This window comes from Lissotriton helveticus, chromosome 10 (genome assembly GCF_964261635.1).
Source record: "Lissotriton helveticus chromosome 10, aLisHel1.1, whole genome shotgun sequence".
Taxonomy (NCBI): domain Eukaryota; kingdom Metazoa; phylum Chordata; class Amphibia; order Caudata; family Salamandridae; genus Lissotriton; species Lissotriton helveticus.
In genome coordinates this window covers 937831514-937858827 of record NC_136071.1, presented here as the reverse complement: position 1 = coordinate 937858827, position 27314 = coordinate 937831514, and the positions used below count along the sequence as shown (strand labels likewise).

At 42.3% G+C, this 27314-nt stretch overlaps 1 protein-coding gene across 4 annotated transcripts in view; it reads right to left on the bottom strand.

Annotated features, from left to right (window-relative positions):
- OLAH (oleoyl-ACP hydrolase) overlaps nt 1–27314 on the bottom strand; it is a 247455-nt gene that overhangs the window by 205544 nt on the left and 14597 nt on the right. The window contains exon 1 of one of the 4 annotated variants that reach the window (XM_078663598.1): nt 5038–5114. The exons of the other annotated variants lie outside the window; for them this stretch is intronic. Coding sequence (XP_078519724.1) covers nt 5038–5099 — 62 coding nt within the window. The 5' untranslated portion in view covers nt 5100–5114. Of the gene's footprint in view, nt 1–5037; nt 5115–27314 lie in introns of those variants that run through there. 4 annotated transcript variants of the gene reach the window in all.

Here is a 27314-nt window from a genome sequence, read left to right as displayed (position 1 = left end):
ATCCTAGTCCTTTATCCTTGTACCCAAGGGAACTCAGGATTCAAGGAGACTTTATCCCCCAAATGAAAATGGCCACAGGGTGTGTTTGCACATGTCAGCTCAGCCACCCCCCTCCCTTACACCAGTGTGCAAACTCTCCCTATGGCGCGTTTTAAGAGGTAGTTTTATTCCCCCTGCCCTACTATATACTAGGGGCTTACAGAGGATGTCATGCTAATAACAGGAGTACCCCCAATGCATAGTGTTCCCTAGTGTATGTAGGTGTTTTAACTGTATTGTAAGTGTGTTTTAGCATAGCACTGGCTCTAGGACTGGTTAGTCAGAGTCAGTTACCACCAGTACCCATCTGAAAAAGTTGAGGGTACAGGATGATTTTGCAACAAGGCTTCTCTGTTTGTTCTTTCTGCAGGTCTTCCTTCTTCCTGCACTTTTCTTTGTCTTTGAGGACTTCTGTTGCTTCTTTCTGCATTTCTTTTTCTTCTTTCTGTGTTTTTTTCTTCTTTCTTTACATGTCCTACCTCTGTAGGCATAGTTAGAAACTAGCATTTAAAAAACCTTTGAAATTCACTGAAAAAAAACATAGGTTTCAGGCGCGTTATAGTTAGGAATTAGCATTTAAAAAACCTAATAAATTCACTGAAAAAACCTTACGTTTCAGGGGCGTTATAGTTAGCTGGACATTTCACTTGTACGAAACCATTGAAATTCCCCCACAATGCACTGCTGATGACGTCACATATTACATCACTCATGACATGGTCAGTGACATCACTGATGACATCATGCTTGTGATAGAGTGGCAGACCTCCTCTAACCCTAATATAACCTTTGATACACTCAAAAATAGAAACTAACATTTTCAAAAAAATGGATATACCAATACCATTTACAACACACCTATTCAGTAATTCCAAGATCTACACACACATGCACTCAATCACCAATAGTTCTATACAGTCACTCATACATGTACTCACTCATCATATGTACTTATACACCTATACATCCTGTTACACACCGCCACTCATCCATAGAGTTACTCACACACATAGTCACTCATGCTAATAAAGAATAAAAACATCCATTTATATACAGTTATACACACACAACCTCACTTCTACAGAAACTTACACATACTTACTCTGTGGATGATTGATGTTTAAGGATTTGGTGAGCGCTCAAATCACCTTGGGGCATCTCGGCGCTGACTAGAAAATTAGTCTACAGCTAACGGGAACCGGGCAAACCTAGTCGTTAAAAGAGGAAGGCTTTCAGCGGTTTCCTGAAGGTACCATAAACAATCACTTATAGAAACATATACATATTTATACATGAACTCTTCCAAACTCTCACTCTCACATATACTCACTTATATACACCAATACTCACATATACTAGTTTAAAACATATGTAGTTACTCATAAAGACACTATTGAGCCAGTCATTCACTCACTAATACACCCAAAACACACTCATACACCCATACAGTCCTGCACACAGGCTGTCTTCAAAAAACATACAAACAGTGAGTCACTCATTCATGCATCTATGCACTAAGTAATACACCCAACCGAACCATACAGACTCTCATACTGATACTCAAAAAAACAAGTAATAACCCAAAGAGACACTCATGTAGCTACTCACCAACCTATGCAGCCAATTATACACAAAGTGAGAGACTGATACAGATATTTACATATTTAAACATTACTCGCTAACCCATGTATTTACTAAGATACATTTAATCAGTCAGTTATACAATCAATGTTACAAAAAAACTATCCATTTAGACACTTATTTACCCATTTAGTCTTCCATCGACCTTGAGATATACATATATACAAAATATTTAATTTTCAGAAAGACACACATTCATTGGATGATGTCATGAGTGATGTCATCAGTGATGTCATTTGAGATATCATCAGTGATGTCATGAGTGATGTCACTGACCATGTCATGAGTGAAGTAATATGTTGACGTCATCAGCAGTGCATTGCGGGCGCGCAAGATATAGTTAGCTGAACTAACTACAACGGGGGAATTTCAATGGTTTTGTACAAGTGAAATGTCCAGCTAACTATATCGCCCCTGAAACCTGTGTTTTTTCAGTGAATATATATATATATATATATATATATATATATATATATATATATATATATATATATATATATATATATATATCCAAACTTCAAGGTTACCCTCTTAGAGAAAGCCCTCACGACAACCTTTCCCTTCCAGCGAGGTTCGCAGCAGGCAACTGTTCTCAATGAAACATTTGTTGTGGGCTGACGCGTTTCGGAGTTATCCTTCATCTAGAGCCTAGCACAGGTAAGACAACGACAAGCTTGGTTCAGAACACCTGCATTTATTAAACAGAGCCCCGCCCTGACAACGACTTCTCCCGCCCTCCTGGGCGTGTTGATGCATTGCACCATGGTATTTGCAGTCCGTACCAAAATGAAACCCCAGTGGGTGCCGTCGCTGAAATAATGTGCATATATTTTCTCAAGTGAGTCAATGTTTTAAAAAGTTGGATGCCTGCTGGCATATGCAGAACACCCGTTGGTGAGCGTGGATCGTCCCTTCAGCGTGCCGAGAAGTCACAGCCTCGCAGGTCCGCTTGAATGCATCGGGGCTTCCTCGCGGCCTGGGCCAGCCGCTTCAAATCCAAACTTCAAGGTTACCCTCTTAGAGAAAGCCCTCACGACAACCTTTCCCTTCCAGCGAGGTTCGCAGCAGGCAACTGTTCTCAATGAAACATTTGTTGTGGGCTGACGCGTTTCGGAGTTATCCTTCATCTAGAGCCCAGCACAGGTAAGACAACGACAAGCTTGGTTCAGAACACCTGCATTTATTAAACATAGCCCCGCCCTGACAACGAGTTCTCCCGCCCTCCTGGGCGTGTTGATGCATTGCACCATGGTATTTGCAGTCCGTACCAAAATGAAACCCCAGTGGGTGCCGTCGCTGAAATAATGTGCATATATTTTCTCAAGTGAGTCAATGTTTTAAAAAGTTGGATGCCTGCTGGCATATGCAGAACACCCGTTGGTGAGCGTTGATCGTCCCTTCAGCGTGCCGAGAAGTCACAGCCTCGCAGGTCCGCTTGAATGCGGCGGGGCTTCCTCGCGGCCTGGGCCAGCCGCTTCAAATCCAAACTTCAAGGTTACCCTCTTAAAGAAAGCCCTCAAGACAACCTTTCCCTTCCAGCGAGGTTCGCAGCAGGCAACTGTTCTCAATGAAACATTTGTTGTGGGCTGATGCGTTTCGGAGTTATCCTTCATCTAGAGCCCAGCACAGGTAAGACCACGACAAGCTTGGTTCAGAACACCTGCATTTATTAAACAGAGCCCCGCCCTGACAACGAGTTCTCCCGCCCTCCTGGGCGTGTTGATGCATTGCACCATGGTATTTGCAGTCCGTACCAAAATGAAACCGGTGAGTGGGCTTTCCCTAAGAGGGTAACCTTGTAGTTTGGATTTGAAGCGGCTGGCCCAGGCCGCGAGGAAGCCCCGCCGCATTCAAGCGGACCTGCGAGGCTGTGACTTCTCGGCACGCTGAAGGGACGATCAATGCTCACCAACGGGTGTTCTGCATATGCCAGCAGGCATCCAACTTTTTAAAACATTGACTCACTTGAGAAAATATATGCACAGTATTTCAGCGACGGCACCATCTGGGGTTTCATTTTGGTACGGACTGCAAATACCATGGTGCAATGCATCAACACGCCCAGGAGGGCGGGAGAACTCTTTGTCAGGGCGGGGCTCTGTTTAATAAATGCAGGTGTTCTGAACCAAGCTTGTCGTTGTCTTACCTGTGCTGGGCTCTAGATGAAGGATAACTCCGAAACGCGTCAGCCCACAACAAATGTTTCATTGAGAACAGTTGCCTGCTGCGAACCTCGCTGGAAGGGGAAGGTTGTCGTGAGGGCTTTCTCTAAGAGGGTAACCTTGTAGTTTGGATTTGAAGCGGCTGGCCCAGGCCGCGAGGAAGCCCCGCCGCATTCAAGCGGACCTGCGAGGCTGTGACTTCTCGGCACGCTGAAGGGACGATCAACGCTCACCAACGGGTGTTCTGCATATGCTAGCAGGCATCCAACTTTTTAAAACATTGACTCACTTGAGAAAATATATGCACATTATTTCAGCGACGGCACCCACTGGGGTTTCATTTTGGTACGGACTGCAAATACCATGGTGCAATGCATCAACACGCCCAGGAGGGCGGGAGAACTCGTTGTCAGGGCGGGGCTCTGTTTAATAAATGCAGGTGTTCTGAACCAAGCTTGTCGTTGTCTTACCTGTGCTGGGCTCTAGATGAAGGATAACTCCGAAACGCGTCAGCCCACAACAAATGTTTCATTGAGAACAGTTGCCTGCTGCGAACCTCGCTGGAAGGGGAAGGTTGTCGTGAGGGCTTTCTCTAAGAGGGTAACCTTGTAATATATATATATATATATGTATATATATGTGTGTGTGTCTGTCACTGTTGCTTCTGCTTCATAATTAATTTCAGCTGTTTCTTAGGAAACTAACATTACCTTTTCATTCTTTATGTTTCAGGTTTGACCTTTTATAGAAGAAGACACAGACTTATAAGCCTACATTATTTGCCTGCAGAGAACTACTGAAGGGCTGAAGTGTCACTTGAATGCAGTAGGACCTGGAGATAAATCTCAGCCATATAAGAACTTTCTGAACACAGTCAGTGTATTTTGCAATTTAAAAGACTCCATGTGACTCTTTACTTCGAAGAAGCCTCATCTGCTGAAGATTTATTCAAGCATCAAGCTAGTTAGCATAAATCCTGTCACAGAAAATTGAACAAGTGCAAGTTGGTAAGAGCTCAGAAAAAATAGACTTGAAAGAAGCAGGACCATTCAATGAAGGTGCAGAAGAAAAGCAATGAAGCGATTTCCTGTCACAGACAAAAAAGATCTGCATCTTCTGTACAGCAAGTGAGGGTGACCTGCATGAGCACATGACACTTGATGCTGAAAAGAATATCAGACACATGGCCACTGACCTACGGGATACTGCTGTTGTAGCGAGAATAGCTGCTGGAGATGTTGTAGCAGTAGATGGCATGTACCACCTGAATTGCCTCACTGTATTCTGGAATCGTCATCGACCACTCATGAGAAAAAGAAAAAATGCTGATGGAGGTCTGATGGAAGAAAAGAAGATAGAGGAGCGGGATTTCAGTGAACTTATCAAATTCATAGAAAACTCAGTAGAAGATGTTTTCTGCTCCAAGCTGTCTGAGTTGTGTCACAAGTATGCAAATCATCTTGTGGCACTTGGAGTTTAGAAGGAGGTCAACAAAGGTAGCTTTAGGGAAAAGGTTCTTGGCTAATTTTCACAGGGCCAAGTGTATAATGATGGAAAGCATTTTGTGTTTATTTTCGACCAAGACATGAAGCAAATGCTGAATCATGCTTTTTACAGATTATGAAGTAAATGCAGCCATATTGGCAAACGCTGCCAATATCATTCGAGAAGACATGTTGGGATGTGATGGATTTCTTTTTGATGCCACCTTACCACCAAACTGTCAAATTAACTCAGTACCAATGGCATTGAAAATACTTGTTTAAATGTTGTTGAATGGGTCTGGTATCAACAGCCTAGACTCATACGAATACCAGGAAATGCTTATTATCTCCCAAACAATCATGTTCAACTGCAAGAAGACAACAAAATCTGTAATACAGTCTCACTATTCTTTGTCATGTGAACCGCTACTTCCGTTGTACATAGGGCTGAATGTGCACACCATGACATGGTCAAGAAAACAGATAACAACTGCACCGTTTAGAAATTAGCATCAGTTACCACTGCATTCTTCAGGTGGAGAATCAGCTAGTAACTGCTGTTTTCCAGAAAGCACAGAGAGAAGGAGTTGTGTGCCCATCTAAGCTTCAAACTGGGCTTTGCACAGTTGGTGCAATGGACAATCTTGAGCACAACCCTTCAAGCACTGCTGTCAAGGGTTCTTTCCATGGCACAGGGTTCAGCATCTTTCAGAGACCATTAATCTCAAATCCAAGACTGACAAGAGAAGCTATAACTCTTCCTGCAGTGGCTGAGAGAGAGAACTTCACCACTGTACCAGCAGTGGGAAACCTCGTTTACAACGCGGTGTTTACACCGCACTACCTTTACAACAATGCCATTACAACACAAGTAGTTCCGACTTGAGCTGGATGGCATTGTTGGATAAGGAATATTGTAATTTTATATTCCAACACCTTCCCTACTGTTACGTGGGCTGGTGTTGGAATATAAAATTATAATAATCCTCAATCCGCGCACACCAACGCAAGTCGTTGTAACGACTTGCGTTGTAATGGCAGCGTTGTAAAGTACCGCGATCTAAAAGATCGCGTTGTACTGACGTACATCCCCAGCAGTAGCTCTGAAGGAATCTAGAGTCGAGGTGCCAGAAATCAACATGGCAAAGGTAGTTGTGGGAGATGTGGTGGAAGCAATGAAACATGAGAAGCTATGGATTGAATCATCTCTCCAACTGATTGAGAACAAGAAGCTAGAAAGGGGAGACAGTCTGGCATGGTCAGCCTACCATGCTTCCAATCAGAAAGAGCCATCTTTGAATGAAGAGCCTGCTCTTTCACAGCTTCTGCCTCTCTTATATGAGATGGCCACTTCAGCTGCCACGATCAAGCATGGCATGGATGTTTTTCGTCAGTCAACAAAGTTCCTCAATCCCATGCAGATCCCAGTAGTTGCAACTGATACTCCTTGTTTGCGTTGGCAAAGTACGTACATTGGAAATCGCCCAAGACGCATGGAGAAGACAAGTTTGTGGAGATCTTTGATGGCCTCCACGTAGAGTTGTATGGAAAGCCACTGCTGACAACCTGGAAGGCTCTGGGTGGACAAATGCGCTGATAGAAGCGAGACTTGCCTTGTCAGGGTCAGCGAACTCTTTTCTCAGTTGCTCACATATCAACAGGCCGAGACATGCATACCAGGTATGTGCTGTTGTTCTGTAGAAACTTCAGAGAGATGCATTTCTTACATCTCAGTCCAGAGACACTGAAGAATCAGAAGAAGACAGGAAATGGTTAGAAAGAGCCCAACATTCCAGTACTGGGGTACCATGTTCAGGCTTGAACTCTTTGGTCTCCTCCTTTGTCAGGGATCCACGAGAAGCTGACTTTATTTTGCATTTAGCGTCACTGAAAGCCCTGGTCCCGTTGTCCTTCGCATTGGACCATCAGAATTATGCTCGCTGTATCCCTATCCATATATGCCCTACATGGGGAACCTGCCACTGTCCATCTTGGAAGAATTTGTGAAACATGGCCACTGGGTTGTTCGTAAGAAAATGAAGAAGCTCTCAGCCATGCCTATTCATCAAGCTCAAGAACAGAATAATGAGTTGGTCAAGGGTTCTGGTGGGGTAGTTGCTCCTTACTGGAAATCCGTCTGCATTTAGGAAGTGAATGCTAGCAGGTCCTGAACAAGCACGGTTGCTCATAGAGTTTGAAAACTGTAGCAGCCTGGAAAATCCAAAGCATTGTCACCACGAAGAAGGCCTAGCAAAACAGGAGCATGATTCCCGATCAGTGACTCGACAGCGGCTTTCACCGCAGGATCCGGATTGCGTCGGAGCGTGTCCGAATAATCGCCCCAGCGTGAGTTCCAAGCACCATGTCACCAACATCTGTGACACCCACTCCGCCTCCAACACAGCACCTGGTTGGCAGCTGTGGAATCAATGCAGCACCTGCTTTGTGGTTGGAAAATCGGCGCAGCGCCTGCTTTGCCGCTGTCGCATCTGGATTTTTGCCGCATCATCCCAGGCCACGATTCTTCATCGACAGTGCACAGTAGTAAGGCGCCAAGGCCGCATGTCTGGAAACTAAAACATCACCTGCCCAGCCAGTAAGGGACTGATGCATCGCCTCTCCTGCTAGTAGGGAACTGACGCACCACCTCTCTGCCAGTAAGGAACTGACGCATCACCTCTTCTGTGTACCAATGAACCGATGCATCGCTTTACTTTTACGTCACCTCACCTTCCCTTCACCTTGCACCATCTTTGATTTTTGACTCATCTAAGATACTTTGTGCTAAAACAAATGCATCCATTGGTTTCTATGAACTAAACTTGTTTCATCTTTCAAAAGTGATATTTTGACTTATGTATGTCGGGTAGGGGAAGGGGTTTAGTAATAATATATATACATTTTTTAATGAACTTACCTGAAGCCGTCGGCCACCTCCTGTTCCGCCACGCCTCTTCTCCTCTTCCTGGTCTCAGCAGCCCCTGAGACAGACTTCCATCCAACCACCATGCTGCAGAGCAGTGCGGGGTTTGGCCTGAGTGGGCTAGGAAGACGCTCTGCTCAGGCCAGGGAGTCTGTGGGTGTTTCTCCAACACAGCTGTTCAATGCAGCCGGGCTGGAGAAACCTAAGTGCGCATGTGAGTCTTGGTCAGCCTGAGACACCTGGCCAAACACATATGCGCACTTAGGGAGTGCACATAGCACTCCTCTTCCCCCTCCCATGCCTCGGCCTTGTCTCTCCCTACAGCGCTGGCTCAAAGAAGGCAAATGAAAAAATAAATTGATGCTAGAACATCATTGTATTATCTGCTGGCTCTGAGCCAGGAAGTGGGGCGTCGCTCCTCTGTCATTGCAGAGGAGCCGCCGCTGTGCACAGGCAAGTGTGCTTATAAGAAGGGGCTGTGTACCTACACCAAACTTTGCCAGTGCAATTGCATCAGAAACTGAGCTACTATACAGAACATAACTGCGGATTTCAAAGTGCTATTTTTACTTTTGTTTTTTTTTTTAAACTTCATTTAACACAGTAGAAATCTGCAATTAAATTAGTCCTATATATAAGAGGTCTTATTTTCCTTTTCCTTCATGTCCTCTTCCAAAGTCAATAACAGAAATATTAATGCTTACCCTGTTCCTCGATGCCTGTTGTGCAGCCCAATTTCGTAAAAATGTCACGTGACAGGATCCATGAGCACTGATCGCGTAGATCCAACCAAAAACTATTATCATACGACCAAACAAAATTCCACACATTGGGGCCCATTAGGATATAGGGTGGATCGCCAACGCCCGCATGGCGGTGGCGATCCGCCCTACATCCTAGCCCGGCCGTAACCCATTCCCCCCGCCATATTAGTATGGCGGAGGGTACCGCGGCGGACGGGAAGACCGTTCGCCGCTTTTCCGCCCGGTCGACAAGTGGACCAGGCGGAAAAGGGTTTAATATGGTGGCGGTGTCTGGAAGACACCGCCATCCATTTCAGGATGCAGGCGGGGGGGCAACTTTTCCGTGGCGGCAAAGGCATGCGGTTTTTATGTTGGGAAGGTGGGGGTGGCACATGGGGAGTACCTATGGTACCTCCCTGCATGTGCATGCATAACATGGCAGGCACCGCGCGGTTCTTGCCACGTTGTGCATATATATGCACAACTTGCAATTTTGCTGGATAAAAAATGCGGGATGCGCCCGCCAGTGTGGAGGGCGCAACCTAATGGAATGTGCCGGACTGCCGCAGGAGAAGTGTGGCTCACTGGTTAGAGGAGGCAGACCCTGATGCAGAGGTCAGACCCGGGACCAGGGTTCAATTCCCAACGCGGCAGGGTCTTGAGCTCAAAATGTCCACGGACTCGATAATTCTCGCCTTGGTGCCTACTCGAATCATGGGTTCACACTCTGCAACTCTGGGCAATAGCTTGCTTAATCTCCACTACGGCCCCACTGCGATGGGATGCCTGGTCTTCACCTTGGGGATGCCCAGTAGGGTTATCTCGCAGGGAAAGCCAGGACGGGTTCCCAAAGCAAGCGCTAAGAGACCTGTAGGTGATTTGGCGCTATATAAATCGAAATTAACATAACATAACATAACATAACAGCATGCATTGTGGGGGTCCCAGTTCCCAGGGCTATGGCTGGCGGACTTTACTAATAAGCCCCATTGTTTGGTGTTTTTGTCCAACCTGTCCTCATGACATTGCTAAGGGACCTCACTAATAGAGAGGCCTAAATGTAATGTTTTACTAACAGTGTGGTTGTCCGAGGTTGCTCTGGCGGGCTTTGCTGGTATTTTAACCTACAATCTCAGACTAGCATAGTTTGACATGCATACACTTTTAATCAGCTGAGAAATATGTTTTACGCAGCAGGTGTGAAAGCTGGTCCATAAAACAATGTTTTCGAACTATCCACTTGGAATACATGTAGATACAATTGATCTAAGTAGAAATAGTTTGCTTAATAAGCAGTTATACTGAAAGTCAAGCATGGATCTAGACCAGATGGTGCAAAGTAGGACACATCTTTCTCAAAATCCTATACTTCCTCAAGTAAAAACACTTCACACAGTGCTTAAACCTTCGTATTACAACATCAACACCATAAACCTTATATGCTTTTATCCTAATAGCAAGTATACAAGTACCTGAATGAATGAGGTTGAACAGTAACCCAATTAAACATGCTGACAAACACAGTACAAGCCCTTGCATATTAGGAGTTATGATCTTCATAGCACTTGTAGTTCACGGAAGGTGCAGGATGATTTACATCTGTTAAATGCATTAATGTACCCACCAGTGAAGCATGGTACTTCAATGACTGGCTAATATAGGAAATATAATGTTACATTACGGATACATTCTGGTACATGTATTGCATTTGTGTGTTATGACCTTGTTTTTGGGATACATTAGTGACTAGAACAACAGCATCATATATATATTGATTAAAAAGTATTAACTATATCTACCACTGGTACCTGCATTGTATTCTGGTGCAAGAACACAATATCCAACAGCGGGAATTGCAATACCATATATATGTTTTCTGAAGAGTGAAAGCAGGGTTTCAACTCAGACCCCAAACATGGACATGTCACTTCATAATTAATCAGTCACTCAGCAACCAAAGTGCACAATACCGCAAATCAGGCACAGTCACAGAATTTGCCTAAAGCATAAAAATTAGCACTCCATGACCTTATGATTTTCCTTGATACATCCGCAACTAATTATTAATTGGACTTCAACACACTGCTTCAAGTCCATGCAAATCACCATTTCCAAACCATTCAACCACTACTTGCCCCTCTTGAACTAACATTTCAAATTATATTACCTTAATATAAGCAACAGTATTGAGTTTGACAACTGGACGCAGTCATCAGGATCATGCATAAAGAGAAAGAGGGAAATGTCTAATAATTGATGTCATTAGGTCAGAGGTAGGAAGTTCACATAGCAAAGATTTCAGATAGAATATGGCAAACACCAAGGATATCACTGCATTCAGCTTCAAATGTATTAAGAGATACAGGTCAAGGGCGGGATCTATTAAAATCTTTGGCTGCCGATGCTGGAGCAGGAATACTTTTAAATATACGCTTTATCATCTCTATCTTAATCGTACAGGGCTGATTAACCCTCAGTGTGGAGTTTGTGCTTATCTCTGCGACAGACCTTTGCCGTCGAGTATTAGAAGATCAAGAGCTATGCTTCATATAACTTAAAATCACAATAGCTATCCTAAGTTCAGTAATGAAGGGTTATGGGTTTTATTTTCATTAAAAGTTTAGCAAATTCTCTTTATTCAGTTAGCACAATTATATCAGTCAATTAACAGAACTGATAATAAAAAACTATGGTTAGAACAAATCTTAATCAATAATGCATCCAGGCCATTCCATAAAGGAAAGAATCCCTATTCTAAGAATGGGGCAAAAATAGTGGCAGCAGGAACCCATCAAGAGTTCAAATTCAAGAGGATGGAGTGAGATAGAGCATGACGTCAATTCAATAAATAATTGTCGGCAGAACTTCCCATAAAGAGAAGTTCATGAGATTCAGCAGTGTCTCAGGTGATGAGACAAATTAACCATGCAGTATCAACAGCAAACTGCAATTAGTAATAGGTTCAGAGGACAATGGTAAATCAGCATTCAGCTGTAAGCCGACAATATTCAACTTCTGTGTGGAAAAGTGAATGAAGTAAGGTCTAGAAAAAAGGCATTGCAACCTACTCTAGGAACATGCACTAATATAAAGTCAAAAAGAAACATTGCAGTCCAGATTGTATATTCTTCTCCTACTGTCCAATCAGCTTTCGGTATTCTTTTAAAAGCAGACTCTCCTCTTCCTTTTCCACGATTCACACAATGGACTACAGAAAGTTATTGTGAAGTGCGAAACGTAATTTTTATTGTCTTTACGTATGAGGCCTTATGATTCCGGATCTTCTTTCCAATGAGCATGACTATATTCATAACTTTCTGATAAAGCAAATTGTACATTAGCTAACAATGGACTATGTGAAATAGAAATGTCGGCTGCAGTTAAATATTATTCAGCACCACATCTTTTCATTATAAAATGAGAAAAATATGTTAAAAAGTCAACATTTCTTATTCATTCATTGTATTTATGTGTGAACTATTTTATTCAACCATAAATTGTTACCAGCAAACATTTTATAAACGTTATTATTAATCAGAAAAATTCTGCAGTGTTATGTGAACTTTCCATTAAAGACATTCAGGGTAAGGTCAATTTTCAAACATTTATACACGTCTTAGCACATTTGATTAAGCAACTAGTAAAGCAAAGCTGCTTTAGGCATTTTGAGGCCTAACACTAATAAGTATAACTACATACTGCATTTTGCACATATTACATATGTCAGTTCAATATAAATTGCATGTTAGCATATCACATGTAACTTTATATTATTTTTGCATTTTTATTAAAACTCTCTTTCATAGATGAACAAATGGATCGTACAACAACTTAACAATATTGTGGCACAGCGCTTATGCCAAGTTAGGAAAGTCAAATACAGTAGGTTTCCTGCCTGGGAAGGAGAGGAGGGGTTTGAGTGGCTGGATGGTGGAGAGTTTTTGGTTGTCGGAGCTAGTACACATCCTTGGCCAAGCACGGATCACCAGCCTTAAATGCAGGACGCATGCAGTCAATGACATTTATGGTTGATGTTGCTTGCAGAGGAATGACTTTACAATAATGATGTATCATGACCATTTGTTTCCTGGATCTAAAGAGGAGTATGGCAGTTAACATATTTTGTATTCTGATTACCTATGTTTTGTGGACAACTTGTGTGTTATATGGACTGAATCTTGTCTGCCTTCTCTGCCCTACCAAGTGCAGAATGAGGCTTACAGCTGTAACAGTGTTTGGAGTATTTTTCTAAATGTGATTAAGAGGGCGTTAACTTAACAGAGCATGTGGTGGTGGTATTGCTTTTTGACCAGTTACATTAATGTTGTCATGGCTAATGACCAGGTATAAGTTGATGTCACCATCAGGAGGGGTGGTGGTTGTGGGAGTTTTCTTCTTACTGGATGGGATTGTGGGTGGGTGTGTGTGTTCGTTCTCAGGTACAGGATTCCAGTTGTGGGATATGATTTAATACTGCGTACAGACGTTGCCGTCTGACTATTTGCTGTTTGCAACAAACCAATTTTGAAATCTGGAGGTTAGTGGAGAATATTTCCAGGGTTTCCTGATGCTAATCGACCTTAAATTTTGGCTTAATATCTTGGACCATTTGGGCCAGTAAAAAAAGCCCTGTTTTACCAAAAATGTTTTACTGCACCTTATGAATCATGACTATTTTACACAATAACATTTAAGAACATAACGAAAAAAGTTTACTTTACATGGTATATAATCAGAGTGCAATATGCTTTTTATTTCCATTGTAACAAGTGGGGAGGGCAGGACTCATGAGAGGCAAAGCTTCAAATCAATCACGTCCCTCCGCTCCCTCAACATTAGTAAGAAATAGCATATTATATTATGCTCATCTACATACATGGTTTATGCAAAGGACTTTTTTCATGTGTGCTTTTTTAATAAAAGACATTTAGTCAAAACGAGAATGCAAGGGGTTAGATCTATACCGTATAAAAAAATCGCAGTGAAGAGATCTCACAACTGTTAGGAGACATATTGGCCCAATGTAAAGTAGTTGCTACATGCTATATTTGAAGTAGTACAATTTGTTTTTCTCTTGGCAATTTTGCTGTGCTGTGGTAATAAACTCGAATTTGGTCTTTGCATTATAGTGCTAAATTTGTGAATATGATATTGGGCCGCATTTATTTTGGCTGCCATGGTATAAGCATGTACCAAAAAATTAAGAAAAAGATCCTATTCACACATAAAGCACCACTGTCATGTATTCCTATAGGTTCTGAATCGATCCCCCTATTCCTGACACTATTCTGGTTAAACTAACTATCAAGTTAACTAACAGTCAGCCCATGAGGCAAGAAAAGCCCCCATGATGCAGATACCGTTATCTGACGCAGTCACACTACGGCACAGGAACGTGTTATCTGACTAGGTCATAACGCTTGAGATCTAATTAGACAAGCGACATTCCTCCAGCCCCTGATAAGGCATACGACGTTCTCATAACAAATCAAACCTATGACAACCTGGAAAATCCGTGCGGCCATTGTTTTGATTTCACAGAGAACTTCAGTAAAAGAATGTGCTAACGAGCAAGTCGTATGACATCTTTATTGACGCATCTATGTCCATCCTTACGTCAATCTCGGCACCTTTAAGGTATAAATATTGCCGATCTTGCCCTATGCAAACACACGCGTGGTGACGAGACGGAGCAGCCATACTTGCCGAAGCCCAGAAGCAGAGCAGACCCCGCTGGCAGCAGCCCCGCCTTCCTGACGCGCTGAGAGACGCGCTGCTATCTCCTACCGAGAGACCCAGCACCGGCGCTTTCGGGCAGCCCTCGCAGGCAGCCTGGAATATCGAGACCAGAGAAAGAGATACCATTCCTCATTCATCCTAACTTCCAGGTACAGAACTGAATAACCCCTCACAGAGAATTCTTTAGTTATTCACTTGGCAAAAACAAACTTAACTTAAACTGTAACTTTCTATTCCCGCCCACGCATTAGACTTAGGTCAGGTACACGGGGTAGGCGTATTTAGAAACACCAGTTGAGTACGTTTAGTCAAATGTATATGTGTATGTAAATATATTTTAATCATTTTAAACATCATATGGCTCAGAAACCATATCAATGTTTTTACAGTATTATTTTATACTATTGCTTTTAATGTATGCACTTTACTTAACTATAAGTATTGCAATAATATCGATCCATTTCTCTTGTATGAGAAAAGAGACTGATCAATAAATAACACCTTTTTATTGAACACGCCCGTCTCTTCCTTTTCTCTACAATCTGATGAGACTAAGAATGCACGTACTGACTGAGTAAAATAATTGCCTTGTGCTCACACGACTCTGGAGATACACTCTTGATTAGGGGAGAGCAAAGTTGTCATGTTCTATGGTTGTCAGAAACTAAATCCCTTCTTGTCTAATCAGGGGAGTTAATTCTTTCCTGAACATTCGAGAAAGTTTCTAGCGAACTCTGAGCTACGCTGGCAAACCCAAAACTTTAAGTCTAGTATCGACAGTAGTAGACCTAGTTAACGTCTGGCCTAGGCCTTTACTGCTGTAGGTATTATTCCAATGCGCAGAGCCTATTGGGAAGATAGGAACTACACTACATGGCGCCCAACGCGTTTGGAAAGGGCGATAAAACTAACGTAAGACATTTAGAGTAACTCAGTCGTGCTTTCTTACTCAGACCCCTTTTCCCAAATACTCCAAAGACGTCTGGAGTGGGTGAAAGGTAATATCCTCCAAAACCTCGCAGGAGGGAACTCCTATGTAAGGTTCTTGGTATAGTCAACGTTGAAGGATAAACTGTTCCAAAATATTGTGCATCTAATCTTTGTTCCATTAAGAAACCTGATCTGCAAACAAACATAATACCATCCTGTCGGTAAAATGGGAGACAGTGATGAAGAAAGAGAGGCAGTTAGATTAGCAGCTGAAATAGTAGCAGCTGATACTGCAGCACTAGATGCGGACGGGGATATAATACTCATCCCGGTCGCCAAAAGGAAATCTATAACCTTAAAACTTATAGAAAATGGACTGACACCTAGAGGTGGCACAGTCATATTCGTAATTGAGGCACACGAATATCGGCAGACAGAGGTATACTATACACGGATACATTTTCCAGCAGCAAATGCTGTAACAAAGTACTTCCATTATTACAAAATAGAGGTTCCACCCGACATTTACACTCCTTTCGAGGAGGTGGAAGTACCACTCAAATTCCAAGAGCATTTGCTCTTATTTGATGGCGCCCTAATACATAACAATCACATTACAAGGCTCGGTCCTTTAGGTAGACCAGGAGCAACGTGGCCGGTCTTAGCCGGATACACACCACACCCAGACATCGAAGGGATGTCTACTGGAGAGCTGTTAATACAGCTAAAACAATTACTAAAAATTCATAGACAATTAGTCCAGTATGTAATGCGGACTTCAACAATTCAGCCAGCGATTAAACTTCCACAGCTGACCCCTCACCAGGGGAACACAAATAAAATCACACCACAGAACATCCAATCCTGCCTAGGTAAAGTTCCGGCTAAACGGGAACAAATACCATTCTGGTTGGCACAGAAAATCACCCAAATAGAGGCGGTGTTTCCTGACACCACCCCGCTAGAAAAACACAGGATTCTGACTATATGTCTCCCAATGGAAATCGCACCACACATAGAGGACTGTGACACTTGGGGTACAGTCTTTGCTTCAATCTACACAAAAACGCACGGTGTTCCATCCATTTCGGTAATACCAGATGTGCTAAAACAAATTCAAGATGAATACGGTCCAGAACCAGCTTTAACTCTTGGTATGAAATTACTGAAAGACTTCAAGCAGGTCTCGGCTATATTATTAGCCAACATAAAAGGTGAAGCAGCAAACGTGGCGATCCGCCAGAGGTTAAAAGAGACAGATATAGCAGACCAACCAGCTGAAATTGCCAGAATCATAGAAAAATCTTATGAAGAACTAGGTAGAGATAGTTTAGGTGGAATACCAGTAAAACCGCAACTGACTGAAAGTCCAGAAAAAATATTTTTTAATAATAATTCACCAAAAAAGAACTGGGATGGAAACAAACAATCCAATCCAAAAGAAAAGAAATTCCAGTCCCGAGGAAGGTCTCCTAGGCGAAGGGAGAAATCTCCGAACCAGAGACACAGGTCACCCCAGAGTGACCCCTCTGGGAAAAGATATAACCTTAGAAATAGGGATAATATTAAAAAACCTGATAGATATCAAGACATTGATACACGTCCCTCTCAATCTTTTCAGACTTCCTCGCAGAAATCGGAAAGAAGAGGACGATCAGAACAAAGAGAAGAGCACGCCAAGTCCAAAGACAAGGAACCTGCTCAACAAAAAAAGAAATTACAATTTCCAAAAAAGAAGGTAGCCAGTATCAAGGTAGTTAACAATGCCGAGAATACTGAGGACACAACTGAAAAACGGAGAGTGGGCTCAGACAATGCTAGACAGCGCAGCAGAAGTGAGCATAGCTCGCAAAGTCCTTATGAATCATCTGGAGACAGTGGACACGAATGAATATCTTCAAGTGGAAACTGCAGACACCAGAGTTAGCAAACCCCACAAGATATACGAGATAACATTACGTATAGAGGGAGATAAGACTAGGAAAATAAGGGGACTATTTTAGGATAACCTCTCCAAGGGCTATGACATCCTTCTAGCTGAAAAAGACTGGCCACCAGAGTTTGTCAGGGAGTGCCCTCATGGCGAAGAAGTAATTATGCCTGCCTTCTCGAATCAAATCCCGATTCATAAAAAATACACACTTGCTAGAAAGTGGGCAGTGGCCTTAGCACCTGCTTTATATAAAAATCATGTAGGATGGGATGAGGATTCTCCTCCTCACAAAATCCAGTTAAAATCACAACCTACTGCACAAAGGCAGTACCCAATTAAGCAAGAAGCTAAAAAACAGGTAAATGAAATACTAGATCAGCTAGAATACCAGGGGGTGATTGAAACTTGCACCTCACAAACGAACAATCCTTTGTTTCCGGTCTCCAAACCAGACAATTCATATTGTCTAGTTTTGGATTACCGACACCTTAACACATGTTGCAAAACATTTGCAGTGCAAAACTCACACAGTGCTGCACTAATGAATAACATAGTGCGCAAAAAATACAAAACAACCTTGGACATCTCCAATGGATTCTTTTGTCAAAACATAGCACCAGAGAGCAGATATTTAACTGCATTCTCAGTAAATGGCACTCAAAAGCAATTCTGTCGGTTAGCCCAGGGGTACAAGAACAGCCCGGGGGTATTCTCAGCGAGAGTAACAGAATTACCACAACTATATGATAATGAAGCATTATCTTATGTCGATGACATTTACTTAACAGATGATGACTTGGATACTCACTTGAAAAGAGTGAACACCATAATACTTGGGTTCGCAGCAGAGGGTTACAAATTCAACTTTAAAAAGTCCAGATTTGCCCATCTGACAGTCCTGTTCTTAGGATATGAGTTATCAAGTGAAGGTAAAAGCCTGGCAGACAATTTCCTAGAGAAATGTGCCGTAATCCAAGCTCCTAAAACGCTAAAAAACCTACAGTCAATTCTAGGCTTCCTAAATTTCGCAAGAACATACATTGCAAATTACGCAGAAAGGGTCAAACCCCTTTATGATCTAATTAAACCAGACTTTAAAAGATCCAATTGTCTCAAACACACACAGAAATTTTGAGATCCTTACAAACAGACATGCTAATTAAAACAAAATTAAAAACACGTGATAACACACGCAATCTTGTGATTCGAGTCATCCCAGGGAGATGCGGATTCACATACCTGACCTCTAATGAGGGAGAAAAGGTACCAATTGCATTCAAATCACACTTGTATACAGAAGCTGAACAGAAATTCAGTAATACAGAAAAAATCATTCGTGCAGTTCAAACCGCAATAGCTAGAGAAAAAGACATAGCTGACGGTAGACATATCACAGTCAGAACAGCAGAATCAGCCTTTGAGGCACTAACAACACCGTGTAATTTACCAACAACAACATTGAATCCGGAATGGATACAATGGGTGAATTCAATCACAACGGACAAAGTATACTACTACTTTGATCCAGAACTAGAAGAATTAAAAAATCTAAAATATGAAAAGACGTATCCTCTGCCAATCGACATTCTGCCTCTACGACATTACGCCTGTGTAATCTATACAGACGGACATGCTCAACCCTCCGTTTGGGGAGAACATGCATACAACCCCACATGTGAGATTACAAAAGAAGTGTGGCGCGGAGGTAAACTAAGACCTCTATTAACAAAAACACACTCAGTAGAAACTAATTCAGAAAAACAAACTGAAATAATAGCATTAAAAATGGCGCTAGATAATGTGGATCGCGAATTCCCGACACTTATAGTGTCAGATTCATATTACTGCGTCAAAGCATATAACAAGGATTTGCAGACATGGATTCAGAACGGTTACAAAGATGACACAGATGCACCAATAAAGCAGAAATTGCTCTGGGAACAAATAGCTCTTTTACAAAAAGAACTACCAAAGACTCACGTGACACACTCACTGAGTCATCAGCGTGATGGCGTTCACGTTGTAGGGAATTCATTGGCTGAAACAGCCGCAGCGGCAGCCACTAAACCGGCTCCCGTAGATCGAAAAAAGCGTACATTAAAATACATTGACAGTGAAACAATGCTGGCGGTGAAAACGTCATCAAAAGGCGACTGCTCAGCGTTACCGATCAACTATCCACTCAATTATACATACATAATCGATGCAAACTCCGTCCCTTTTGCTCGAATCCCTGGAGTGGGGGATAGAGTGATTCCAAACATGGACAGGAGAAGCTTGTTAATCGCAGACGCACACATGGGCGAGGGTCTCAGACACCTCAAACTGAAAGATTCTCTGGAAGAATTACAATCACGGTACTGGTGGCCAGGCATGAGCCTGCATTACACCATGTTTGTAAAAAACTGCCCAAACTGCAACAGAGATCGCAGTGGGGAGAGAAACAGTTTAATACCTCGTCGTATCAAGGCAGATAATATGACCAATAAAAAGCAGGGCTTGCGATTAACATATACAGGCTAGTTTCCACTTATAATGTAGATCACCAGCACTCGGCTGACGTCCGGACTGTTATACAAAGATTTGCGAGTCTAAATGGCATATACGCTAAGAGCATGTTACGTTTGACCATAGTCTTCACTCTAGCCCTCCGGCCGGGGGGGAAACATGGCCAAATGAGCACAGCCCAGCGGGAATCTTCTCACTTCCTTCCTGAGGGTACGGGATGGTGTAAAGAAAAAACCAAGGCAGAAAGCAATCTATAATGGAAAGGATATTAGGTTCGGGAGCTAGGTGGGTCAAACATCTAATAAGTGTCCAACGTAGTCTAAATAACTTGCCAAGAAATTCTCTGAAGGGATTCAGTCCGTACGAATTATTATTTGGAACTAGAATGATTATCTCTGACCTCGACAGTCAGACTTCAGTGGTTAAAGAAAAAAGCTTTGATGTCAAAGACCGTTTGGCTATTTTGCAGGACTTAAACAAAACAAGAAAAGACCTGAGCAACATACAGTTGAAACAACAGCCAACAACCACTGAAGAATCACCACCTGTCCCAGCAAGACCTGTCTGGATTCCAAAAGTCGGGGATCTAGTCAGGGAGAAGATCGCGGTAAAGAAGGAATTTGGGCCTTCTTACAGAAAAGCAGTTCCTGTCTTGTCTGTCAACGGGACAAGATCAGTTGTACTACCGCCACTTGCTGGTAAAAAGGAGAACCGAGTTGTATCCATCGACCTGGTAAAACCACAACATGTGGCCGATAACAAACAGTAGGCCAAGTGGACTCCCAATAAGTAGCAGAACACCAAGGTTTGCTACCAGTACAGAGGTCCTAACGAAGAGGCTCATCACATTCGAAACGCCTACAGAAGAACAACAAGGACTATGCAACGATGCAATAGAACTCAGACCTCTGAAAACCCAAATAAAAACATTTAGCAGGGACACACCAATCTATAATGAAGTACCAAGTGAAAATGCAAGAAACAAAAATCCTGAAGCAATTGGAACAATTGACAGAACTGCATCCGGCTACTTCATCAACTTCGATGATTCCTCTGAAGGCCTCAGTGAATCAAAGAAACAGCCATCATCAAAATCCTTTAAAGACAAAGCTAAGGAACTTTTGAACCAACTGAAAGAAACATATCTGATTTCTCCATGGATTGAATTTTGGGTGGGTTTTGGTGCATTTATCCTCATACTTTGGCTCATCATGGTATTAACTTTGGGACGCTTCATTGAGGGAAAATATGCTAAAATGGACACAGCAAGTCAGAACATCAACTTGGTCCTCAAACCACACACATCTTCACACGTCGAGAAAAGAGAACTTTCTTCAGCCAACTTCACAGCCAATCCTATACCTGGTGGGGTAGCCTGGGACAACACTGACTATGAAATTTATGGTCCGGTCGAGATCCTGAAATACCCACACCAAATCAAGATCTCCTTGAGTGACTTTGCAAAACCAAACTCATTTGCTGATGATTGGGACTTCGAAAGCATTAATAACATGATGTCTGACTTAGTAATGTCTGCTAAATTTACAAAACATGATTATTTGCAAGGTTCTACAAATTATGATAGTATGTATTGCTATAACCACTATGGTAACCATTTTGTACATAAATCTGCACAACCTAGAAATGTTTTAAATTATAATCAATGGGAACATTGTGCAACACCTCCAAAAGGGAGCTCAAGAACTGTTTACGACAAATATTCATATTTTTCAGGTTTTAACACAAGTAATGCTGAAACATTTTATTATAAATTGTCAAACAAGACAGGGATGAAAACCATGATAACCAACACAAAGTTGATATATTCAGATTCATTCTTCGAAGAAATGAATACTTTAGGATTTAATTATTGGGAAAAAAATGTTGATTTGAAAAGTGTTTGGGGTACAAAAGAATGGCAAGTACAGGGTTTAGAAGCTTTGTTTAGAGCTTGCATGATCCCAGAACAAATGATATTTTTAAATGACACTGTTCAACAAACCACCTGTCTTGGCCTAGCCAAAATCAAAGATTTAAATAAACCGTCTATTCCAAAGCCAACAATGTTTAGCAATGGCTCTGATACGGATGAAGAGATAGACGTAAACCATATATTAAACCAAAACAGAACACATCCTGATTGGAAACAATGGTTGATCTGGCCCACAGATACAAATAACTGTCAAGACAGATTCCTGAATAAAACACAGGGGTTCAAAATGACCAGGCCAGACCCTAGATATCCCCAAAGACATCACCCAGGGATAATAACAACCTACAGTGTGGGCAAATTATGCCTTCAGTGGCTACAAACTTCCACACTGCCTGAAATTAAGCAACACCTAACTTTACTTACTGATGGTGCTGACTTGCGTGATTTCATAATGGGACCACGCAAACAGCGTCAAAAGCGTTTCATAGCAGCCTCTGTATATGCAGCATACAATGAGGCCTGGAAGGTTAATCAAATTGAAACAGCAGAGAGAATACGGGAAATTGACCGTATTAATTTGGAAAAATCACTTTCTGTAGTGGACAATGGGTTAATGACTCTGTCCTCCAGAATTTTTTCTTTGGACAGCATTGTGTCGTCAGCAATCGATATATTATCGCAAGACTTACTGTTATTACAACATGGTCAGTCACAATTGCGTTCTATTGTACTGCTTGGCTGGACGTTACAAAATCTGCGTTCAGGCTATGTGCCTTGGCGTTTAATAAACACAACGTCACTATTCCAAATCTTTAACCTTACTGATAGACAAATCGGTATGGCGCAAAAGGGTGCTGATTATACAATCTTGAGCATTGAAAAACTAGAAAGATTACCAATGACAATGTCAGAACGACCTGTCAGTGAATGGATAATCCACGGAATCATAAATATTCCAATCTCAACCTTCAGGTTTCAATACTGCCAAAAATATATACAGGCTGGCATGTACGAGAAATTGGGAAAGGGGTACCTTAAAACAACTTGGAACCTGCCCTATTCACATGCATGTGTCAGTAATAAAGGACAGAAAGTGTTTCTTAGTGGCAACAATTGTGCTATGTCACTAAGCGGCCCGCTTCTGTGTAACGGAATTAGTTTGCATGGAGCCTGTGAAGGGAATTCATACAACCTTTCATGTCACCAGCAAGGCGCACCTGCAACTGAAATAGAACCATTCTTTCAGAGACTCTATAATGGGAGTTACATTCTTATTGTAGACCGCAAATGTTGTAGTCTTATGCCCGGGACTCCTTATCTAGTCACTACGACTGCGAAGGTCAAGTGCTGTGGACGTTCTTTGTTCCCCAGCTCCTTTCCAGACAGGGAGGCAAGGGCATGGCCCAGTTTGAAAATTACTTCTATTCGAATAGATATTTTAAGCAGAATGAAAACAGTGCTTCTTCAGACGCCTACAAGGCTCACGTCATCAAAAGAAACGTATGATCTACAAGTCGCAAGGACGACTGCAGAGATACATACATTATTATCAACTAATTCCCCCGTACATTTCACGGAAATCCTGAGCGAAATCTTAAATATTTCTGATACCACTGGGGTCTCAAAGGTATTTAAGACAGTATTTTCGATGGCATTAACACCATTCAAAGCCATACTGGGTATTTTTCCAGATTTCGTCCATTCGATTTTTGGCGGACTTCCCCTGATCCTGGGACTAATTGCAGGAATCCTATTCTTAGTCCTTATTTTTCGTTATGGCAACCCATGTCATAGATCAAACTCTCGCGACAATGGAAGATACAATCCTAGCCATTGGATACCGGGACCGGATATCAAAAATCCTGGGACTATCCCGGCTTAGAGACCTGAACATGAATTGGTTTCTATCATTTCGACCAATGTGGCAAAGATGTGTTTTACCTGTATTGAGATGTCTGCTATGCGGAGAAGAATACGTGTTAGACACCTGTCTGACGCTACAATCGGATGCGCCAGTGGATGCAGATACATTGTTGGTTCCTACCAAGGTTCACGCTTTGTGCTGCCCTCAAAGGCTGCCAATCCTGATGACGGCATTCGTGGAGTCTTCACCACTACGATTGAAGAGTAGTGAAGTTCAAGATGAAAGCAGCATTAATCAGGTACGACCTTCTGTCAGCAATGCGAATCAGAATGTCAATGGAGACAATCATGCGCACAAATGCATGGTTACACCTATTTCCGACTTAGTGGAACTTTCCCATGAAGCTGTTGACAGTTTTTTCGAAAGCCTTAATGATATGATGTTCTCTCCAGTACAGAAATAGAGACTTTTGAGCAAGCTCGCACACGGCGTTCCCTGAATTCGGCCTTCAACTTTGAAAATAAAGTCACATGAACAATTTTTCCCACCAGTTCACGGACAGCAATTTTTTTAGCAGCCCCAAATTAAATTTTACAAAAAATTTCGGGACACTTATCTTCTGCTTAAAGTAAGAAACTATTCCTAGAGAACTAAGATTTCTATTTTTAGATACTTTATAAACTTTAGTTGCCCGCTGGTATGTTCACAAATATTTTATTATGTGATGAAATGGTCTCGAACTTTCTTTCTGTATAGCCATATTAAGAGCCATTTCATGTGTATTTCTCATATACCAAATAAGCAATAATGTCTACAAATGCGTGTTTACTTTAGCGTTTAATTCATAGCTTAAGTGCATACTATATATATGACTGCAATTCTTCAGTATATTTGAAAATGTCAAAATGCATTTATGTATTTTGGGGTGGTGAGGTATACACTATACTCTATAGTATGTTGTACTATGTTATACTATGCATAGATTAGTAAATATGACCATAGTTAGCGTGGAGTGGGTGTCATGTATTCCTATAGGTTCTGAATCGATCCCCCTATTCCTGACCCTATTCTGGTTAAACTAACTATCAAGTTAACTAACAGTCAGCCCATGAGGCAAGAAAAGCCCCCATGATGCAGATACCGTTATCTGACGCAGTCACACTACGGCACAGGAATGTGTTATCTGACTAGGTCATAACGCTTGAGATCTAATTAGACAAGCAACATTCCTCCAGCCCCTGATAAGGCATACGACGTTCTCATAACAAATCAAACCTATGACAACCTGGAAAATCCGTGCGGCCATTGTTTTGATTTCACAGAGAACTTCAGTAAAAGAATGTGCTAACGAGCAAGTCGTATGACATCTTTATTGACGCATCTATGTCCATCCTTACGTCAATCTCGGCACCTTTAAGGTATAAATATTGCCGATCTTGCCCTATGCAAACACACGCGTGGTGACGAGACGGAGCAGCCATACTTGCCGAAGCCCAGAAGCAGAGCAGACCCCGCTGGCAGCAGCCCCGCCTTCCTGACGCGCTGAGAGACGCGCTGCTATCTCCTACCGAGAGACCCAGCACCGGCGCTTTCGGGCAGCCCTCGCAGGCAGCCTGGAATATCGAGACCAGAGAAAGAGATACCATTCCTCATTCATCCTAACTTCCAGGTACAGAACTGAATAACCCCTCACAGAGAATTCTTTAGTTATTCACTTGGCAAAAACAAACTTAACTTAAACTGTAACTTTCTATTCCCGCCCACGCATTAGACTTAGGTCAGGTACACGGGGTAGGCGTATTTAGAAACACCAGTTGAGTACGTTTAGTCAAATGTATATGTGTATGTAAATATATTTTAATCATTTTAAACATCATATGGCTCAGAAACCATATCAATGTTTTTACAGTATTATTTTATACTATTGCTTTTAATGTATGCACTTTACTTAACTATAAGTATTGCAATAATATCGATCCATTTCTCTTGTATGAGAAAAGAGACTGATCAATAAATAACACCTTTTTATTGAACACGCCCGTCTCTTCCTTTTCTCTACAATCTGATGAGACTAAGAATGCACGTACTGACTGAGTAAAATAATTGCCTTGTGCTCACACGACTCTGGAGATACACTCTTGATTAGGGGAGAGCAAAGTTGTCATGTTCTATGGTTGTCAGAAACTAAATCCCTTCTTGTCTAATCAGGGGAGTTAATTCTTTCCTGAACATTCGAGAAAGTTTCTAGCGAACTCTGAGCTACGCTGGCAAACCCAAAACTTTAAGTGTAGTATCGACAGTAGTAGACCTAGTTAACGTCTGGCCTAGGCCTTTACTGCTGTAGGTATTATTCCAATGCGCAGAGCCTATTGGGAAGATAGGAACTACACTACACCACAAGGGCCACAACCGTGGCCAAGGTATCATGTGTAACATTCGGGGCTAGAGTACTATGTTATAGATCGCTGGCAACTCTACAATTTAAAGAAATAATAATAATAATAAAAACATTTATTAAGCGCCTGGTTACATAAAGGAACAGTGCGTCCCCGCGCTGTGGATGCATAACGAAACAGAAACTCCAGAACAAAAAGTCCAGCGGCCCGGGGAAAGGGATACAGGAAAACGGAGACTAGACCTTGGGAAATAAGTAAGTTTTCAGTTTCAGCCTAAAGCGCGATTCTGAAGGTTCCATCCGAAATTCCAGCGGAAGTTCGTTCCAGTATTTACTGGCAAAAAACCTAAAGGATCTCCCACCCATCCGAACACGACAGATGCGGGGGACCACCATCTGCATGCTCCCCATGGATCTCAGCAAGCGATTAGGACGGTATATGGACATCATCTTCTGTAAATAGATGGGGCCCCGGCCGTAAGCAATGCGGTGGGTGATGCACAAGATTTTAAACCGAATGCGTTCGTGCATGGGTAGCCAGTGCAAGATATGAAGTGCCCGCTTACCCGATGACCTCCTAGGCATTTTTAGAACTAGCCTGGCCGCCGCATTCTGGACGCATTGCAGTTGGCTGAGGTCCTTTCTGCTGAGACCACAAAGCAGGGAATTCCCATAATCGAGGTGTGGGGTGACAAGGGCTTGGACTAGGGATTTCCTAGCTTTAAACGGAAGAAGATCCAAGATCTTACGAATTACCTTGAGTGTGCCATAACATTTCCCGACTACATTCCTCACATGTTGGGAGTAAGAGAGGTTAGAGTCGAGAGTAACCCCCAGGTTTTTCACAGTGGCAGATAGCGAGGGCACAGCACCCAAGTCCGCCGGCCACCAGGCTGAGGTCCAGACGGAAGGAGACGGGCCGATGATAAGGAGTTCCGTCTTATTGCCATTAAGGCGCAAACAATTACCCTTCATCCATCTAGAGAGTGCTACAAGACAGGAGGAAAAGTTCTCTGCAGC